General features: G+C 42.2%; 1 protein-coding gene across 2 annotated transcripts in view; it reads right to left on the reverse strand.

Annotated features, from left to right (window-relative positions):
* Positions 1-22,905, reverse strand: part of NEK10 (NIMA related kinase 10) — a 419,159-nt gene that overhangs the window by 75,733 nt on the left and 320,521 nt on the right. For both annotated transcript variants that reach the window (XM_073568458.1, XM_073568451.1), the window contains exon 29: positions 17,181-17,232. In XM_073568458.1, the coding sequence (XP_073424559.1) occupies positions 17,181-17,232 (52 nt within the window). The remainder of the gene's footprint in view (positions 1-17,180; positions 17,233-22,905) is intronic.

The following is a 22,905-nucleotide window of genomic DNA, read 5'->3' on the forward strand; positions in this document are numbered from 1 at the left end:
ACTGGGAGGCGCCGTGGTTCGCTCCAGGGTGAGGGTGGTGGCAGAGAGGGGGCTCCTGCACAGGCATCTGGTGGGCGCAGGCTCCGCCCCTCTGTCAGTCATGTAGTGCTTAATGCATGTCCATCTGGCCTGGTTCGGGGGCGGTCCTGGTTACATCATCGGGCCGGGAACCTGTGAGGGAGGACCTGACCCCTCAAATACCTGGGGACTGGTCTTGCAAGCCGCCGGATATATTCTTGGTTCCCCTGCGTGTTACTGTGTGAATTGCTATAGTGTATACTCTGACCTCAGCCTGGATTCTTGACCATTCTATTGCCTGCCGTTTTTGTACCTCCGCCTCTCTTCCGACTTTTTGACGCTGACCTTTGCTTGGATTCCTGACTCTCCTTCTGTCTGCTGATTCTGTACCTCGCTGCCCTCCTGGTTTTACTGACCCTGGCCTGGACTTTTGACTCTCCTTCTGTCTGCTGATTTCGTGCCTCTGCTGCGCCCTGGTCTCAGACTCCTGCATCCTGACCTTGATTACGGGTTTTAGTTTTGACCCCTTGGTGGCCGTCCTGCTCTGGTCCACTGCTAATCTAGACAGCTACCTCCTGGGCCTTGCTACAATTCCAGATCCCTGTATAGGGGTTAAGGGTCTCGGGGTTACTCGGGGTGCTGTCCCCACTGCAGCCCAGATTCGCAGACGGCCGTCACATTATATCCGGCCCAAAAAAGAACTGCTTTTTGTGTATATTTCCATCATATATAAAAGCAGTCTCCTGATTTTTTTTTTCCCTGAGCTGATTACCTGGCCTACACCTGCTCCAGTGCACAGTCTGAAGGAATACTCCCATCTTCCTATACCATCATGCTGCAGCCTGGAGGCTTCAAGGGAAATGCTGAGCGTCAGAAATCCACATTCCTGGGACGTCTGCCTCTGGGCAGCTCTGGTCGTGCTGTCCCAGAGGCTCAGGTATTGCCCGCAAATGCGGCTAAACTTTTGTTACCCGTTTCTCTCTTATTTTCAAAGAAATCTTTGTGTGTGAAGGCCTATGTGGATTGTGGTTCCGCAGGCAACTTCATAGATTTTTTGCTTGCAAGGAAACTTGGTGTACCTCTTTTAAGGCTTAATGCCCCTATTCAAACCACGGCGATTAATGGTACATCCATTATCCAGGGTGGAGTGGAATTTGTTACTACAGAGATTGTTATGTCAGTGGGGGCATTACACACAGAACATATGTCATTTTTTGTTATTTCCAATTTATCACATGCAGTTGTGTTAGGTATGCCATGGTTGCGCCAGCATAATCCTATTATTGACTGGCACCAAGGGGATATCGTGCGCTGGAGTCCACAATGTCAGAATCACTGTATGTCGCTGTCAGTGAACCAAATTAAAATTAAAACACCCTTTATACCATATGCATTAAGGGACTATGAGGACGTCTTTTCCATAGTGGAGTCTGAGAAATTACCGCCTCATAGAGAGTATGACTGTCCTATAGACTTGGTTCCAAGTGCTCGTCTCCCTAAGGGGAGAATATTTAACCTCTCTGGTCCTGAGCGTGTAGCCATGAAGGACTACATAGCGGACAGCTTGCAAAAAGGTTTTATTAGACCCTCCACTTCACCTGTAGGGGCTGGGTTTTTCTTTGTAGAAAAAAAAGATGGTGGACTCAGACCGTGTATTGATTATCGGGAGCTGAACGCGATTACTGTGAAAAATCAGTATCCGCTTCCACTCATCCCTGATCTGTTTAATCAGCTACTAGGAGCCCGATGGTTCACTAAGCTTGATCTCCGGGGGCTTACAATCTGGTTCGCATAAGAAATGGGGATGAGTGGAAAACAGCCTTTAACACACCTCTTGGTCATTTTGAGTACCTTGTGATGCCGTTTGGGTTGAGTAACGCACCCGCCGTGTTCCAACACTTTGTGAATGATATATTCAGGGATATTTGTGGGGTATATGTAGTGGTTTATTTGGATGACATCCTGATTTACTCCGCTGATGTTCTTACACACGTGCAACATGTCCGTTCTGTACTCCAGAGACTTAGAGAACATTCTCTATACGCCAAGTTGGAGAAATGTGTTTTTATGGCTGAGGAGGTACAATTTTTGGGGTACATGATTTCTGCTAAGGGGTTTCGCATGGATCCTGCCAAGATCCGACCCATTAGAGAATGGGTACAACCTAAAACTCTAAAAGCACTGCAGCGATTCTTGGGATTTACTAATTACTACCGTAAATTCATCAAAGGCTTCTCTGAGATCGCCAAACCGCTCACGGATCTGACCCGGAAGGGGGCTGACATGGTTAATTGGAAGCCAGAGGCACTTCAGGCATTTTCTGTTTTAAAGGAGTGTTTTTCTGCCAACCCAATATTAATTCAGCCTGATCTAGATCGCCCCTTTGTGGTAGAGGTTGATGCCTCTGAGGTTGGGGTAGGGGCAGTGCTTTCCCAAGGCACTGCCTCTCTCACTCAACTCCGCCCATGTGCCTTCTTTTCCCGAAAATTCTCCCCTACTGAGAAAAACTATGATATAGGGAATCGGGAATTGTTGGCCATAAAGTGGGCCTTCGAAGAATGGCGCCACTTTCTCGAAGGTGCTAAACACAAGGTTACCGTGATCACAGATCACAAGAACCTGACCTACTTGGAGTCAGCTAAAAGACTGAATCCTAGGCAGGCCAGGTGGGCCTTATTTTTCTCAAGGTTTAACTTTGTGATCACGTTTCGTCCAGGGACGAAAAATGTAAGGGCTGATGCCCTCTCTCGAAGTTTCTGCCCCTCACAGGCTGAGGACTCGGAACCAGTCCCAATACTGGCCAATGGGATCGTCGTGTCGGCCGTCTCTCTGGACCTTCTGGAGGAGATCCGTAGATCCTCAGAACAAGTCCCGGACACGACGCCCCCCAGAAATTGTTCGTTCCGGCCCCGTTGCGTCTACAAGTTATGAAAGAGTCGCATTACTCTGTCCTGGCAGGCCATCCTGGTGTTAATAATACAGCCAGACTAGTGACCAGGAATTTTTGGTGGCCGACGGTGGTTAAGGACTGCAAGGATTACGTACTGGCTTGCGAAACTTGTGCTCGTGCTAAGTCCCCCCATAATCGGCCTGCCGGCTGGCTCCAGTCCTTGCCTGCCCCAGAGAGTCCATGGACCCACATCTCCATGGACTTCATTACTGACCTGCCACCCTCAGAAGGGAAGACATGTATCTGGGTGGTGGTAGACAGGTTCAGTAAGCAGTGCCATTTTGTTCCCCTGTCTGGACTACCTAATGCAGAAACGCTGAGTAAATTGTTCGTTATTCATGTAATACGACTGCATGGCGCCCCGGTGAATATCGTGTCCGACCGAGGAACCCAGTTCGTTTCTAAATTCTGGAGGGCGTTCTGCAAACGGATTGGCGTTGAATTATCCTTCTCCTCCGCTTACCACCCTGAGACCAATGGTCAAACTGAGCGCACTAACCAGGGCCTAGAGCAGTATCTCCGCTGTTATGTTTCGGAACATCAATCTGATTGGGTGGAACATCTCCCGTTAGCCGAATTCGCCCTAAATAACCAATACCAAGAATCCATCAAAACCACCCCGTTCTTCTGTAATCTTGGTTTACACCCACGTTTTGGTTCATTTTCGGCTAAGATGTCGGACCTCCCGGGGGTAGAGAAATCCATACATCACTTAAGGACCATCTGGTCAGAGGTGAACTCAAACTTGAAAGGCTCCCAAGTCAGACAGGCTTCGGCGGCAAATAAACGGCGGTCCAAGGGGCCGCACCTGGGAGTTGGGGACAAAGTTTGGCTGTCTACCAAGAACATTAAACTTAAGGTACCGTCTGCCAAACTGGGCCCCAGATTTATTGGTCCCTATGAGATTTTGGAGGTAATTAACCCGGTAGCCTTTCGCTTAAAGCTCCCTCAGTCCTTCAAAATACCCAACGTTTTCCAAAAATCCCTCCTAAAAACGTACCGCTCCCCAATTCAACCTGTCCAGTCCCCTCCTCCTCCAGTTTTGGTCAAGGGTACCTTGGAGTACGAAGTCCAAGGTATCCTTGATTCCCGTTTAGTGAGAGGGTCCGTGCAATACTTAGTGCATTGGAAGGGCTACGGCCCAGAGGAGAGGTCCTGGGTCTCCGCTGGTGACATCCATGCCAAGGGGTTAATTAGAAGATTTCACCTCCTTCACCCTGACAAACCGGGTTTTGAGGGTCCGGAGGCCCCTCTTAGAAGGGGGGGTACTGTCACGTCGCAGCCAGACTCAGGGCCTGCTGTTCCGGCGTCGGCCACTAGGAGGCGCCGGACGTCACTGCCAGACTCAGGGCCTGCAGTTCCGGTCTCGGCCACTCGGGGGCGCCGGACCGTCACGTCGCCGTCGGACTCAGGGCCTGCTGTTCCGGCGTCGGCCACTAGGAGGCGCCGGACGTCACTGCCAGACTCAGGGCCTGCAGTTCCGGTCTCGGCCACTCGGGGGCGCCGGACCATCACGTCGCCGTCGGACTCAGGGACGGCTATTCCTGCCTCAGCCACTGGGAGGCGCCGTGGTTCGCTCCAGGGTGAGGGTGGTGGCAGAGAGGGGGCTCCTGCACAGGCATCTGGTGGGCGCAGGCTCCGCCCCTCTGTCAGTCATGTAGTGCTTAATGCATGTCCATCTGGCCTGGTCCAGGGGCGGTCCTGGTTACATCATCGGGCCGGGAACCTGTGAGGGAGGACCTGACCCCTCAAATACCTGGGGACTGGTCTTGCAAGCCGCCGGATATATTCTTGGTTCCCCTGCGTGTTACTGTGTGAATTGCTATAGTGTATACTCTGACCTCAGCCTGGATTCTTGACCATTCTATTGCCTGCCGTTTTTGTACCTCCGCCTCTCTTCCGACTTTTTGACGCTGACCTTTGCTTGGATTCCTGACTCTCCTTCTGTCTGCTGATTCTGTACCTCGCTGCCCTCCTGGTTTTACTGACCCTGGCCTGGACTTTTGACTCTCCTTCTGTCTGCTGATTTCGTGCCTCTGCTGCGCCCTGGTCTCAGACTCCTGCATCCTGACCTTGATTACGGGTTTTAGTTTTGACCCCTTGGTGGCCGTCCTGCTCTGGTCCACTGCTAATCTAGACAGCTACCTCCTGGGCCTTGCTACAATTCCAGATCCCTGTATAGGGGTTAAGGGTCTCGGGGTTACTCGGGGTGCTGTCCCCACTGCAGCCCAGATTCGCAGACGGCCGTCACATCCAGAGGAGGCAAATATTAGACTTGAGCCAATCTTCTGAAATTCAAATCCGCCAGCTTACGGTAATTTTCCCCAAAAATTTGATTTGCGACAAATAAATTCACAGCAAATTTCAACACTACAAAGCTTCTAACTGCCGGAAAAGATGTGTATAAGACTCTGACAGCTCCTAATAATGTACTGAACCCCTTTTGAGCTCTTAAATGCTAATACAGAATTAAGACACAGGGTATTACACTGCCCTCCTGGTTTTCACTGCATCATTTTGTAACAAATGTCCAACAGATTACATGTGGTGAAGCAAGTTGGGCGTGATCATTACCACTATAAAGGCCCCAACACACATTAGGTGAAAGTATGCAAAACCCACCAACTTCATCTACAATGGCAATCTAATGTTTCTTCATTGTTATATTATAACTATACATAGACGTCATACTTTCCTACAATGTACGGCATTGTATGAAAAATCCATCTACTTCTACAACTGTGCTATATTAGTAACACATGTTCTAACACAGGACATCAATTCAGACTGTCTACCTAAATCTTTGGTCACTCCAAGGAATATCTACTTGCCAAGGTGAACACAAAATATCCTGTCAAATCTGTTCACTGGCTAATAGACCTAATAGACAGGAATCACTTTGTACATTTTTCAATCGATGGAACGGAGACAAAAATTGTTACTAACAAGCTTACTCCATCGCATGATGGAATATCTGAAGCCATTGCTTGCTCCCGCTTGGCCTCATTAGATTCATGGTAGTCACATATAATTTATTTCTCAAGCTCTGTCGGCATATATGTATAGATTAATGTTATAGCCTTTAAATACAGCGGAAGAAAAAATACTCAATATTTTAAAAGAATTGTGCATTAAGGTAGTCAAAATACAATATTCATTTAGTTAAAATGGACTACTGGAATACAATATTGAGAGATTGGGCCATTCGATGTTATTCAATTGAACCAATTATCTGAGTAAAATGGTACTACATTAGGAAGCAATAAATATGATTTCATTGTTCATACCTTAAAATGATTGAGTAATGGCTCGCTCACACAAGCATATAACTTGGATGAGTGCAATCCGATAAAAGAATTCAATGAGGCAGTACAGATCTGTGATTTTTATCAGCTGTATTTGGCTTGAGAAAAAAAATTACAGCAGCATGCTGCAGTTTCACTCTGAAATCGGATGGGTGCAAGAAAAAAATCAGATACCATACAGACCATCAGAGTAGCATCCAATTTTTACGGATACATTACAATTCTCTAACATAGGAAACTGTAAATGGTCATGTAAAAGATTAATAGCCTCTGAGTTAAAAAAAAACGGATTGTAAGGACTGCACATGAACGACAAGTGAGAAAAAATTGTCCAACTTTTCTGGATGAAAACACTGTTCTACATATTTTCAAAACTTGTCAGGTTCAGTTATGAAATGAGGTATTTCGCAATGATTTTTTTTTTTATTTTCAAACATTTTTATTGGATTTTAGTAAATAACAAGGGTTGGGAAAAGGGGAGGGAAAGAAGGGAAAGAAAGGGAAAAGGGTGGGAAAGAGGATTAAGGGAATAAAAAGTAGAGAACTCAAGTCTTTTTAACAATGCCATACAAGTACATGAATATACATAAGTAATGTATCAAAACCCATACAATGCACATATATATGAAGCCAAGTTAGCGAATTCAAACCGCACCAAGTATACTTAAGTGTTACAGAATTTAGTGTTCCAAACCTTCCATTTGTTGGAATATCTGATTAATCCATCATTAACGGTTGCAAATCTCTTTTCTATGGAACTATGCTGATGAAGTCTGTCCAAAATTTCACAAAATAATGGTGGGTCAGATTTTTTCCACCAGTAAGCAATTGTATTCTTTACTACTAGAAAGATAGATATGATAACAAACTTAACTGACGGGTCAACAAGTTCCAAGTCTAGAGACAGCAAAGCTCTATGGGGAGTATTTCGCAATGATTTTGACCTCTTGAAGTCAAATCTGACAATGAAAATTTATAGCCGGCTTTTGTTTCTATGATATCAAAGTTTTCCTTTTATTGCTATAATTAATGCATAAAAGTTTCAGAACTTTAAAATATAAAGCACACTGCACATCGGACACTCCCACATCCCAGCCTGCGGCCTGCAGCATTACCCCACTCCTGCCTCCTCCAGCAGCGACCCTGGGACCCCGCTTCACCACAGCCACCACCCCCGGTAAGCAATAAGACGCTTGGATTATAAGAAGCACCACCATTTTACCAGAAAAAAAAATTCCTATTTTTCTCCTCAAAATTTGGGGTGTGTTTTATTATCCGGAGTGTCTTATAATCCGAAACATAAGGTAAATTACTTAGTATTGATCAGAATTAAGTATGCTGACATCCCCATATATACTGTTTGAACCCGAATACAGCCCCTTTAATATATCGTATGAGGCCAACACAGCCCCCCCATTGCCACCATATGAGCCTCACACAGCCTCACTATGTCCACCATATGAGCCCCACACAGCCTCCCCATGTCCAGCATATGAGCGCCATACAGCCTCTCCATAGCCAGCATCTGAGGTCACACAGCCTCCCCATGGCCACCATAGGAGCCCCAAACAGCCTCCCCATGTTCATGTTAAGACCCCCATAGCCTCCCCATGTCCATGTTAAGACCCCCATTGCCTCCCTATGTCAAAGATAAAACCCATACAGCCTCCCTATGCCCATGATAAGACCTCATAACCTCTCCTTGTCCATAAGATCCCATAGCCTCCCCATGTTCATAGAATCATAGAATCGTAGAGTTGGAAGGGACCTCCTGGGCCATCTGGTCCAACCCCCTGCTCAAAGCAGGATTCGCTAAATCATCCCAGTCAGATGTCTGTCCAGCCTCTGTTTGAAGACTTCCATTGAAGGAGAACTCACCACTTCTCGTGGCAGCCTGTTCCACTCATTGATCACTCTAACTGTCAAAAAGTTTTTTCTAATATCTAATCTGTGTCTCTTCCCATTCAGTTTCATCCCATTGCTTCTAGTCTTTCCTTGTGCAAATGAGAATAAAGTTGATCCTTCTACAATGTGACAGCCCTTTAGATATTTGTAGACAGCTATTAAGTCTCCTCTCAGTCTTCTCTTTTGCAAACTAAACATTCCCAAATCCTGCAACCTTTCCTCATAAGACAGGGTTTGCAGACCGGTCACCATTCTGGTCGCTCTTTTCTGAACTTGCTCCAGTTTGTTGATGTCTTTTTTAAAATGTGGTGCCCAAAACTGGACACAATATTCCAGATGAGGTCTGACCAAAGAGGAGTAGAGGGAAATAATGACTTCACGTGATCTAGACTGTATGCTTCTGTTTATACATCCTAGAATTGCATTTGCCTTTTTTGCTGCTGCATCACACTGTTGACTCATATTCAGTCTGTGATATATTAGTATACCCAAGTCTTTTTCACATGTGCTGTCACTTAGCCCTATTCCTCCCATTCTATATATGCTTTTTTCATTTTTATTGCCCAGATGTAGTACTTTGCATTTCTCCCAGTTAAAAACCATTCTGTTAGTTGCTGCCCACTTCTCCAGTTTATTTAAATCTTTTTGAATCCTCTCTCTCTCTCTTCTCTAGTATTAGCTATCCCTCCTAGCTTTGTGTCATCAGCAAATTTAATCAGTTTACCCTCAATTCCTTCATCTAAATCATTGATAAAGATGTTGAACAATACAGGGCCCAGGACAGAGCCCTGTGGTACCCCACTTGAGACATTCTTCCAACTGGATGTGCAGCCATTTACGACCACTCTTTGGGTCCGATCACTAAGCCAGTTATGAATCCACCTAACAGTTGCCTTGTCCATTCCATACTTAGTCATTTTTTCAATAAGGATTGTATGAGAGACTTTGTCAAATGCTTTGCTGAAGTCAAGATATACTATATCTACAGCATTTCCTTGATCCACCCAATCAGTGATACCGTCATAGAAGGAAATTAAGTTAGTCTGACATGACTTATTAGTTAGAAACCCATGCTGACTCTGTTTAATCACTTCATTCTTATCCAGGTATTGACATACATGTTGTTTAATAATTTGTTCAAAGATCTTTCCTGATATAGAAGTCAGACTCACCGGCCTATAGTTGCCTGGGTCCACCTTCTTCCCCTTTTTGAAGATAGGAACAACATTTGCTCTTCTCCAGTCTTCTGGCACTTCTCCTGTTCTCCAAGAATTTTCAAAGATTATGGAGAGGGGTTCAAAAATTTCTTCTGCTATCTCCTTCAGTACTCTGGGGTGTAATTCATCTGGACCTGGAGACTTGAATTCATTTAGGTTAGCTAAGTGTTTCCTCACTATCTTTCTGTTTATAGATATCCTGGATTCTTCTATTCCCTTAATAGGACGGTGAATAACAGTTGATGTTGCATTTCCTTTCTGAGAGAAAACAGATGCAAAATAGGAATTTAAAAGTTCAGCCTTCTCAACATCCTGTCTTACCATTTCATCATTTTCATCCTGTAAAAATCCTATAGCATCTTTGACTTTTCTTTTACTTTTGACATATCCCCAAAATCCTTTATTATTGCTTTTGACATCTCTTGCAAGCCTCAGTTCATTTTCAGCTTTAGCTAATCTGATTTGTCGATAGGCGCGCGGTTTTTCCAATTTCCTCTTTTCAGCTGCAACGGCCAAAACCCAGTGATCGTTGAGCTCGCGGAGACTCTTCACTTATCCCAGAAGGCACTGGGAATATGCAAATGATCTCCTCAAGACTCTTCCCCTGGTTTTCCAATTTCCTCTTTTCAGCTGCAACGGCCAAAACCCAGTGATCGTTGAGCTCGCGGAGACTCTTCACTTATCCCAGAAGGCACTGGGAATATGCAAATGATCTCCTCAAGACTCTTCCCCTGGTTTTCCGATTTCCTCTTTTCAGCTGCAACGGCCAAAACCCAGTGATCGTTGAGCTCGCGGAGACTCTTCACCTATCCCAGAAGGCACTGGGAATATGCAAATGATCTCCTCAAGACTCTTCCCCTGGTTTTCCGATTTCCTCTTTTCAGCTGCAACGGCCAAAACCCAGTGATCGTTGAGCTCGCGGAGACTCTTCACTTATCCCAGAAGGCACTGGGAATATGCAAATGATCTCCTCAAGACTCTTCCCCTGACCCATATAGCCATCCCATGTCCATGATAAGACCCCACAGCCCCCATGTGCATCCAAACATCCCATACACATAAATAACTTAAAAAAAACCACATACTCACCTTTCTCCTGTTCCCATTGCACTCTGCTCTGCTTCAGTCTCCTGTGCGCTGACTCAACTCAAAGTAACTGCTGACGCGATGACATGACGTCATCGCGTCAGCTGTTTCACATGCTGATTGGTGGAGGAAGGATCCAGAGGAACCTCCTACATCAATGCCGTCAGCGTGGATAAAGAATGACTGCAGAGACAGGGAGTGGGCGGGCACAGACAACGAGCCAGCGGGAGGGCACAGTGCGGCCAGTGGGCCACTGTTTTCAGCCCCTCAGTTGTCTCGGTCCGTGGGCTGTACTGGAACAGTCAGAGGGCCGGAGGTGGCCAGTGGACAACACTTTGCCCAGGTCTGATATAGAGGAAACTTAGCAATAATTCAGATAACTAAAACATGTCAAAACACTATTGCAAGTTAAAAACAGTTACAGAAATTGCACTACAAAATTTGGTCCTCATTTAGTGACTACTCCTTACTAGTACTCCTGCAGTGGATCATCTCTTACAACTGTCAAACAGTAATCTGCAAGCATTGATGGATTGCATTTTAATTTATATCTTTTCAGCACAGCAGCAATATTTTGGTGAAATCTCACACCATGCTTGTCGCTCACTGCGCCGCACTTTGGTGGAGAAATGTAAGAAATGAATTGTTACTGCCAAGATCCTTGCATGTTTTGAGATTTTCCTTACCCTGCAACAAATGGAGAAACTACTCATCATGATGAAGCATACGAATCTAAGGTACAATAAACACTCTTTCCTTTATATTTGCTTAACTCAACCTTAGAAATTTATCAATGAGATACTTGAATGCTTTTGCATTTTTATCCATTGCCTTTACAAAGTTCTTCATTTGACCCCATTTGATATGCAATGGTGGTAGCAAAATCTTATGTGGGTCACCAAATGCTGGATGCAGGGCATTTTTACTCTCTGGCTGAAGTGAATGTCGGAGAAGCCAGTCTCCTTTTTTGCTGTGATATTCTCTTGCACAACTATCCCACTCACACAGAAAGCAGCAGTACTTTGTGTATCCACCCTGGAGACCAATTAAGAGGGCAACCACCTTTAAGTCACCACAGAGACGACACAAATATTGGTCATAGATCAGGCACCTCAACAGATGTTTCATGTTGTCATAGGTTTCTTTCATGTCGACTGCATAACCATCTGGAATTGAAGGTAAGATATTGCCATTATGCAGCAAGACGGTTTTTAGACTTGTTTTGGATGAATCCATGAATAGCCTCCATTCCTCTGGATTATGACTTATCTTCAGAGCTTCCATTAAACTGTTGATGCTGTTGCATGCCACAAGATCGCCCTCCATGAAGAAGTATTAGACAAGATATTTATCATGCTTGTAGAACAAAAATCGGAATATTGTCTGCTAGGAGATTCCACTGCTGTAGCCTGGAACCTAAAAGCTCAGCATTACTCTTGGGCAGATCCAAATCTCTAACAAGATTGTTCATTTCACTTTGTGCTATAAGGTGTAGTTCAGTTGAGGTTGTGGACAGAAACTATGGCTCATGAAAGGAAAATGCTTCATGACACCAAGCGTCGTCTTCTTCCTCACTTGACTTGACTGGTGCTTTTGGAACTGGCAGTTCTTCTGTATGTGCTACTGGGCGTATTGCAGATAAAATGTTTGGATACTGTAAAGTCCATTTCTTACTGGAAAAAACTTTCCTAATGGGGGGCATTATGCAGAAATAGCAATTGATAATGTAATCGGTTGGCTCTCTCCAGATCATTGGGACTGCAAAAGGCACAGATCACCTCTTACAATGCAACTACAGTCATATGTTAAAGTTTGGGCACCCCTATTAATGTTAACCTTTTTTCTTTATAACAATTTTGGTTTTTGCAACAGCTATTTCAGTTTCATATATCTAATAACTGATGGACTCAGTTATATTTCTGGATTCAAATGAGGTTTATTGTGCTAACAGAAAATGTGCAATCTGCATTTAAACAAAATTTGACCAGTACAAAAGTATGGGCACCCTTATCATTTTCTTGATTTGAACACTCCTAACTACTTTTTACTGACTTCCTGAAGCACTAAATTGGTTTTGTAACCTCATTAAGCTTTGAACTTCATAGCCAGGTGTATCAAATCATGAGAAAATGTATTTAAGGTGGCCACTTGCAAGTAGTTCTCCTATTTGATTCTCCTATGAAGAGTGGCATCATGGGCTCCTCAAAACAACTCTCAAATGATCTGAAAACAAAGATTATTCAAAATAGCTTTTCAGGGGAAGGATACAAAAAGTTGTCTCAGAGATTTAACCTGTCAGTTTCCACTGTGAGGAACATAGTAAGGAAATGGAAGAACACAGGTACAGTTCTTGTTAAGCCCAGAAATGGCAGGCCAAGAAAAATATCAGAAAGGCAGAGAAGAATGGTGAGAACAGTCAAGGACAATCCACAGACCAACTCCAAAGACCTGCAGCATCATCTTGCTGCAGATGGTGTCACTGTGCATCGGTCAACAATACAGCACACTTTGCACAAGGAGAAGCTGTATGGGAGAGTGATGCGAAAGAAGCCGTTTCTGCAAGCACGCCACAAACAGAGTCACCTGAGGTATGCAAAAGCACATTTGGACAAGCGAGTTACTTTTTGGAAGAAGGTCCTGTGGACTCATGAAACAAAGATTGAGTTGTTTGGTCATACAAAAAGGCGTTATGCATGGAGGCTAAAAATCACAGCATTCCAAGAAAAACACTTGCTACCCACAGTAAAATTTGGTGGAGGTTCCATCATGCTTTGGGGCTGTGTAGCCAATGCCGGCACCGGGAATCTTGTTAAAGTTGAGGGTCGCATGGATTCAACTCAGTATCAGCAGATTCTTGACAATAATGTGCAAGAATCAGAAACGAAGTTGAAGTTACACGGGGGATGGATATTTCAGCAAGATAATGATCCAAAACACCGCTCCAAATCTACCCAGGCATTCATGCAGAGGAACAATTACAATGTTCTGGAATGGCCATCCCAGTCACCAGACCTGAATATCATAGAACATCTGTGGGATGATTTGAAGCGGGCTGAACATGCTCGGCGACCATCAAACTTAACTGAACTGGAATTGTTTTGTAAACAGGAATGGTCACAAATACCTTCATCCAGGATCCAGGAACTCATTAATAGCTACAGGAAGCGACTAGAGGATGTTATTTTTGCAAAAGGAGGATCTACGAAATATTAATGTCACTTTTATGTTGAGGTGCCCATACTTTTGCACCGGTCAAATTTTGTTTAAATGCAGATTGCACATTTTCTGTTAGTACAATAAACCTCATTTGAATCCAGAAATATAACTGAGTCCATCAGTTATTAGATATATGAAACTGAAATAGCTGTTGCAAAAACCAAAATTGTTATAAAGAAAAAAGGTTAACATTAATAGGGGTGCCCAAACTTTATCATATGACTGTACTAGGTAAGATGTGATGCACTTCTATTGCTGCATATTTGTGGAGCCCAACTCTTGTCCTGATCTCCTATTCTGCAGCTAAAATAAGGTTGTAGACTTTCCTTATCATGGTTGGTACTCAAGTGACTTCTCTGCATATGTAGCAAAAACTATCCGCCTTGTTAATGCAAAAACAAGGCATCTATGAAAAACCTATAGAAACATGTCAATATGCTAAGAAACTAAGCTAAGAAATCCTAGCTATGTATACCTTAGATAGAGAGCATGTATAAAAGTAGGTGATACAACTGTAATTAGGATTACGTCATCGTAGATGAGTTAGCATCTTTTGATTGGCCACCTTAAGATGACAGCATGCTGAAGGCTCAATAGACTAAATAGATGATGAAATACACTAGTTACTAACAATGCAATAATGATGATAAAATAATATAGACGCAACTTTTCTATAAGCCTTTATGAAGGGTGTCATAAGTAATTACAACCTCATCTGGATCTTGAAAATTAGAGCTAATCAGCAAATTTAAGCACCATAATTGTTTTCAGCACCACAAATTTTTTTAAGTTAAACTGTTTTTGTCTCTGAACAAATCTGGCTGTAGAATAGTCAAATCAGACCAATTTTTTATGAGCTCGTGTAACCTGATTATAAAATAATCATTAAAATGACAGATAATTGTTACAAAACACAGGTTTAAGGAGCTTAAAATAGAAAGACATAATGGCAAAGCTTGCTAATAATTGGTTAAGAAAGATCTGCAGAGGCATGGAATTAGAAATAAAATTATTGTAAACTTATTGTTATATACTGCAACTGTACAAACTATAAAGATTAAAAAAAAAAAACCAGCAGGGAAATCTTGTCCAAACCTATGCCAAAAGGTCACAATGGTGGTGTATGATAGCTCATTAAAGTCTATGAGCATCAACATTTCCGTGAGAATTTCCTGTACATGTTGTCTTGTCAACAGTGTGAAGTGAGCTTTAGTGCTTCATTTTAGGACATATTTTATCTCTATTTAACCCTTTACCAACACAGGGTGTAAGATTATGTCCTATGTCGGGTCCCCATATATGGAGCTGTCTCAGGAGCTAAGCCCGTAACTATACTAAGTAGATGCTGGTTGTATTATGTAGCTGGTTTCTGCCTGTAACTGCAGCAATCAAAGCTTGCTCCAAGCTCTGCAGAATAACAATTTAAAGGGAACCTGTCATGTAAAAGAACTCTATTAACCTGCTGATATGGGGCTAATAGTGTTCTGAAGTTGCCCAGCATCCGCACTATGAGCCCTGCTGCCGGGAGGAAACATAATAGGATAATTATATTGCCAAGGTCATTTGTAACATACAATAAACATAATAAAAGCAATACAGACAAAAAGAAAAATAATGGCGGAATTGCAATTTTTTTTTTTTTGCTGTTTCACGGCACTTGGAATCTTTTTCTAGTTTTACAGTACATTCTACGGTAAAATGAATTGTGTCATTCCAAACTCCAACTTGTTCCACAATAAAACTAGTCCTCATACGGCTACATCGATTGAAAAATAAAAAAATTATGACTCTAGGAAAAAGGGGAGGAGAAAACGAAAGCAAGAAAAAGAAAAATCTTCCAATAAGGAAGGGGTTAAATGAGAATTTAAAGGCAACCTTTCAGCAGGATTGTGCATAATAACCTACACACACTGTGAGGTCGGCACCGTTATACTGAATAAAATGATATCTTGGTTGATGAAATCCATCTTGTTTCTTAATCTTTATTTTCAGTTTTGTGCTAATGAGATTATCGTGCCCTAAGGCGGGGATGGGGTATGTGATGCTCTGATTAGCTCTTCATAATGCACACTGCTGACAGGTCACTGATCTGCCCCATAGCTTGCATAATGAATGTACTAATCTGTGTTTTTGAAAAAAAAGCATGTCACTTAATCAAAATGGTGGCGCCTGCACACTTTCTCTTATCGGTTAGTGCCTATTATCTTCCTGTGTGTAAAAGAAAAAAAATCACTATCAATACGGCGCTGTCGGGTGCGCCTGCGCATTAGCATCTATCGTGTTCTGATAGATGCTACTCTGCAAGCGCCGCCGCTGTCTCCTTGCTGCTGCAGCCAAAAAATGTACACTACAACAAATTGGCGCCGGCGCTTGCGCAGTAGCATCTCTCGGTATGCGACAGATGCTACTGTTCATGCACCGCCTCTGGCACCATTTTATTGTAGTTTAATTTTTTTTTTTGAATGCAGCAACGAGGAGCCGACGGAGGCGCTTGCGCAGTAGCATCTGTCACGTACCGAGAGATGCTACTGCACAAGCGCCGCCGCCATTTTTTGTAGTGTACTGTTTTTGCTGCAGAAACAAGGAGATGGAGGCGGCGCTTGCACAGTAGCATCTATTGGAACGCAATACATGCTAATGCGCAGGCGCACCCGATGACGCCATATTGATGGTGATTTTTTTTTCTTTGAAATACAGGAAGATAATTGCCACTATCCGATAAGAGAAAGTGTGCAGGTGCCACCATTTTGATGAAGTGGCATGCTTTTTTTCAAGTACACACATTAGTATATTCATTATGCAAACTAGGAAGCAGGTCAGTGAGTGAGCAGTGACCTGTCTGCAGTATGAATTATGAATATCCAATCAGAGCACCACATACATGAACCCCGCCTTAGGGCACGAGAATCTCATTAACACAAAACTGAAAATAAAGATTAAGAAACAACAACAAGACGGATTTCATCAAACAAGTTATCATTTTATTCAGTATTACGGCGCCAACCTGACACTGTGTGTAGGTTACTATGCACAATCTTGCTGACAGGTTCCCTTTAATTTTGTATTTGTAGATTAATAAATTATGCTAACATGTGAGTTTTGCATTGGCGAGGGGGCTGGAAGGAATGAGCCAACAATTTTAAAATTGTGAACACATTTTTTTAAATTATCACAAAGCTAGTAATACCAGGCAGTGCCATTACTAAAATCTTTACATTAACAAAGTTGTCCTTCAAACAGCTTTTCAGCAGGGGTGTGGTTTATTAACAAATCTTTTCATCATAATATAATTAGCCGAAAATAGGTACGTTGTGTACAATTTCAAATTCTTTCGAGATTTATGCTTTTATCTAGTGGCCTATACTACAATAATCAATTACTTTTGAGCTACTAAATTAATAGGAACATTTAAGAATATTTAGCAGATGCTTTAGATGCTCAGTGGTAAGTGTACTACATACACCAGAATCTAAATATACCTACTTTGTCTGAGTTATTTCCCCTCCAGAGGCACTGACACTTCGTTTTAGTGTGCCTGCAAAAAAGAATTAAATTAAAATCCTGTTGTCTACACGATAAATTTAAAATTTTCCAATAATCTAATTGTATATTTCTATCTTTAGCGTTCAAAACCACTACATTTTCTCAAATTTGTTATTATTACTGTTATTATATTAAATGCTATTAAAGGTAAACTTATTTAAATGTGATGTTTTGTTAACTTACTGTAATTCATTTTATTATTATATTTATTGTAATTATAATTTACTTATTTAATACTCTATTTTCATTTACATTTATTTTAATGTTAAAGGGAATCAGTAACCAGGTTTTTGCTACCCCATCAGAGACCTTGATTCCATTGATATATCACTTACTGGGCTGCTTGCTGTAGTTTTGATAAAGTCACTGTTTTTTTTACCTGCTGCTGATCTATCAGTTCCCTAAATTCTGAGTTCTGTGTAACCCCGTCCACACCACTGATTTCTGTGTACAGTGTGCATAAGGAGAAGGCTGCCAATCCATGTTGGGGGCATAGTGGGACTAAGTAGCAAGAGGCCAGCTAGTCCTCTAGTTATAATCTCCTGCTGATAAAATACTGAAAAATATCATAATGTAAACAATGAAAAGCACAGGAAAGCTATTCATTTACTTTTAGATGTATGAGACAATTACAACAAATACTCTGCAAGGCCCACGATCAACTATATGAACGTTGTCATAACTTGTAGTTAATCCCTAGCATTCCTATTGTCTCTGCTACCTGAACAAAATGCTCAAATTTTAATTCTGAATATATATCCAAAGCAAGATATTTTAGCTTATTAGCAATATAGTAAATCCCCTTTGTACATTGCCCATATTGACTTTTTTATTTTTTGGCTATATGGGTCAAGCTTAGAATGTTTTCCCGTAACTTCATTCCTGTAGGTCCCATGATTCTACTCTTTGAACCTGATGCAGGGGCTGATTGCTTCTTGGCCTGGTCCTCTTGTGGTTTGTATAAATACAATTATTGGGTTCCTTGAGACCCCAAATGGATGTCTGTAGGTCACCATCAATGTCTTGTCTGAAGATTCACCTGCACAGGCTGTCCTCTCTTTCCATAACTAAATTAAACACTTGTGTTATTAGAGGGTCTGAGAGAAGTACAGTGCCTTGTGAAAGTATTTGGCTCATTGGAACTTTTCAACCTTTTCTCACATATCATGCTTCAAACATAAAGATACCAAATGTAAATTTTTGGTGAAGAATCAACAACAAGTGGAACACAATTGTGAAGTTGAAAGAAATTTATTGGTTATTTTAAGTTTTTGTGGAAATTCAAAAACTGAAAAGTGGAGCGTGCAATATTATTCGGCCCCTTTACTTTCAGTGCAGCAAACTCACTCCAGAAGTTCATTGTGGATCTCTGAATGATCCAATGTTGTCCTAAATGACTAAGGCCTCTTTCACACTTCAGTTTTTTTGCATCAGTTATAATCCGCCAAAAAGGCAGAAAAGCGGATCCGTTCTCAACTGATGTGAACGGATGGCACAGGATCCGTTTTTAGACGGATCCTGAAAATGAGGAAATAAAGGAATTGCTGGCCGGAGAGAGAGAGAGAGAGAGAGAGAAAGAATTTTTTTTTTTGGTCCGGCACCCAGACAGAATTTCGGGTTAATTCAGTGTCTGGAGGATCCGCTGGGAAAAAAAACGTTACAAGCTCCGTTTCAAAATCTTTGAGGATGGAAACGGACAGCAACATCACGGCGGATCCTCACAAAAACGGATGCAACGGACAGAAATCCGTCAGGATCCGCCACTAATGACATTCAATGGGGAAAAAAACGGATCCTCAAAAGAAAATTGCGGATCCGTTTTTTCCAAAACCTGGTGGATTGTGACTGATTGTAAAAAACGGAAGTGTGAAAGAGGCCTAATGATGATAAATATAATCCTCCTGTGTGTAATCAAGTCTCCGTATAAATGCACCTGCTCTGTGATAGTCTCAGGGTTCTGTTTGAAGCATAGAGAGCATCATGAAGACCAAGGAACACAACAGGCAGGTCTGTTATACTGTTGTGGAGAAGTTTAAAGCCAGATTTGCATACAAAATGATTTCCAAATCCTTAAACGTCCCAAGAAGCACTGTGCAAGTGATCATATTGAAATGAAAGTAGTGTCATAACACTGCAAATCTACCAAGACCCAGCCGTCCCTCTAAAATTTAATCTCAAACAAGGAGAAGACTGATCAGAGATGCAGCCAAGAGGTCCATGATCACTCTGGATGAACTGCAGAGATCTATAGCTGAGGTGGGACAGTCTGTCCATAGGACAACAATCAGTCGTAAACTGCACAAATCTGGCCTTTATGGAAGAGTGGCAAGAAGAAAGCCATTTCTCAAAGATATCCATAAAAAGTGTTGCTTAAAAAGTGTTGCATAAAAAGTTTGCAACAAGCCACCTGGGAGACATACCAAACATATGGAAGAAGGTGCTCTTGTCAGATGAAACCAAACTCGAACTTTTTGGCAACAATGCCAAACTATATGTTTGGCGTAAAGGCAACACTGCTCATCACCCTGAACACACCAACCCCACTGTCAAACATGGTGGTGGCAGCATCATGGTTTGGGCTTGCTTTTCTTCAGCAGGGACAGGGAAGATGGTTAAAATTGATGGAAAGATGGATGGAGCCAAATACAGGACCATTCTTGAAGAAAACAATGATCCCAAACATAAAGCAAAATCTACAATGGATAAATGTATCCAGGTGTTAGAATGGCCAAGTCAAAGTCCAGACCTGAATCCAATTGAGAATCTGTGGAAAGAGCTGAAAACTGCTGTTCACAAACGATCTCCATCAAACCTCACTGAGCTCGAGCTGTTTGCCAAGGAAGAATGGACAAGAATTTCAGTCTCTCGATGTACAAAACTGATAGAGACATACCCCAAGCGACTTGCAGCTGTAATCGCAGCAAAAGGTGGTGCAACAAAGTATTAAGTTAAAGGGGCCGAATAATATTATACTCCCCACTTTTCAGTTTTTAAATTTCCACAAAAATTTAAAATAACCAATTGTGATTCTGCACAAAAAAATTACATTTGGTATCTATGTTTGAATGGAAGGTTGAAAAGTTCCAGGGAGCCGAATACTTTCGCAATGCACTGTAGTTAGGGGTCTCAATGGCTCCCATGTAACAGAATAAAGGGTTTTTTTTAATTGTCACATAAGATACCGACTGCATTTTTCCGGAGAAGTGAGAACATTTTGAAAATCCTGCCATGGTGGAGCCATTGTTTTCTCCCTTTCATAAGATTTTTCCTCTAGTGCTCAATATATGCTGACATGATCAAACTGCCATAAGCTCCACGCTATATATATGGTGGTATTGTCTAGTAATCAAACACATCTGGAAAAAAAAATGCAAATTCATACGCCTGGATGACAGAGTAACTTGAAACACACAGCGCTGATAGTGTTATTGTCCATCAGTCTTGGCTCTATCTCCCACGGGAAAAAAATGGTGTTAAGGCATTTTCTAACTGCAGCTTGGCCAGTCACAGCTAAATAATGGAGGTCAATCACCTGTTTGGCATGAAAAATGTTATGGCAGATTCCTATTAATGGTGTTGATGTAGGAGCTACGATCCTTAGTAGTATGTACAGAAAACTGGTTAGAGAGATCAATAAGAACTAAAAAAGAATTGTCCTATTCAGCGGTGATCATTTATAAAAAATAAGTATCACTACAAACAAAATAACTCTTCATTCTATGTTAGGGTAAGGCTTTCTCAGCACACACATTTGTGAAAGCATTCAATCAATTACTCTTACGCTAATTAAATAGTCAGAGTTGATAAATTGGAATGTATGATTGTGTTCTAACGTTTTTATTAGAATAATTGGCTCCGTGTTGTTAGCATTAGAAAGCTCCTGATTTTCACATTGTTCTGTTTCTCTGACTTTGTGAATACTGCACAGCCGTTTTATAGAAATAAAAAATTAAATATGAAATTATCTAGTATTCAGCATGTTCAGCTGTGTTTAACTATACAGACCTAGAGAACACCCTTACGTGTATGCGCCATATTAGAGAGTAAGGGAGTTACCCTACAATGAACGCTTCCGTACAAGAGCCTTTCTGTATGTTACCCTTAGTTCTCCTTTAAGGCTATGTGCCCACATTGCAGAAGTGCTGCAGAATTGTCCGCAGCATTTCCGCAACTCCCCGCCATGGGTAAAATGCATGCAGAATTCGTGTTTTTAGTTGTAGAATTCTAACGCTTTTCCAAGCGATTTGAAGCATCACTTGGAAAAGTGATTGACAGGTTGGTTACACTTGTAAAGCATAGTGACCAACGTTTTACTAATGATGCTGCCTATGCAGCATCAATAGTAAAAGATAGAATGTTAAAAATAATAAAAAAATAAAAAATATCGATATACTCCCCTCCTGGCGGCCCCCCGATCTCATCAGTGGCGCTCCCAGTCCTCAGCGTTGCTGCTGGCAAGTTCCGTTCCCAGGTGTGCTTTGCGAGAATGACCGCTACGTCATCAAAGGTCATTTTGCCGCAAAGCATGCCTGGGAAGCACCGCTGAGGACAGCTGAGGACTCCAGGGGCCGACAGAGGGTAAGTGTATCCCTATTTTTCATTTTAATTCTATTTTTAACAGGAATATGGTACCCAGGGCATGGAGGAGAGTCTCCTTTCCTCCAGACCCTGGGTACCATCCACAAATGAAATGCTCACTTCATGCATGGTGGGTATAGTCACATGCGTAAAGTGAGCGTTTCAATGGATTCCTATGGTGGCAGAATCTTCGCGATTCTGCAAAATTAATGGACATGCTGTGGATTTTTCCACAATGTGATTTCACAGCGGAAAAATCTGCAGCATTGGCACAGCAACTGCGGAATCCCATAGGATTGCATTGGATGCGTTTTACCTTACATTATTTAAGCATTTCTGCGGCTGCCTTGCCGCTGTGGAAACGCTTAAAAAATGCAACGTGGGCACACAGACTTAAACTTTTGGCTACTACGCCCTGGAGCATTCCACCAAGCATATACCGGAGTTTGTTAGGGAGCAGAAAACGCAAACACAGCTGCAGACACTGATAGGAATACAGAGACTTCTGCCTCTGGTTCCAGTGTATTATACAGTGGCATGTAAAAGTTTGGGCACCCCTGGTCAAAATGACTGTTATTGTGAACAGTGAAGCAAGTTGAAGATGAAATAATCTCTACAATGCTTAAACTTAAAGATGACACGTATTTTAGAGAAAAAAATATATTTATATTTTTATCTTTTACATAATAAAAATTCAAAAAAGGAAAATGAGCAGATGCAAAAGTTTGGGCACCCTACATGGTTAGTACCTAGTAGCGCTCCCTTTTGAAAGTATCACAGCTTGTAAACGCTTTTTGTAGCCAGCCAAGAGTCTTTCAATTCTTGTTTGAGGGATTTTCATCCATTCTTCCTTGGAAAATTCTTCTAGTTCTGCTAGATTCCTGGGTGGTCTTGCATGCACGGCTATCTTGAGGTCCAGCCACAGATTTTCAATGATGTTCTGATCAGGGGACTATGAGGGCCGTAGTAAAACCCTCAGCTTGTGCCTTTTGAGGTAGTCTATTGTGGATTTTGACGTGTGTTTAGGATCATTATCCATTTGTAGAAGCCATCTGCTTTTCAATTTCAGCTTTATTTTCAGATGGTG

This window comes from Dendrobates tinctorius, unplaced genomic scaffold (genome assembly GCF_039654945.1).
Source record: "Dendrobates tinctorius isolate UK_male_01 unplaced genomic scaffold, ASM3965494v1 ptg000005l, whole genome shotgun sequence".
In the NCBI taxonomy this organism is placed as follows: domain Eukaryota; kingdom Metazoa; phylum Chordata; class Amphibia; order Anura; family Dendrobatidae; genus Dendrobates; species Dendrobates tinctorius.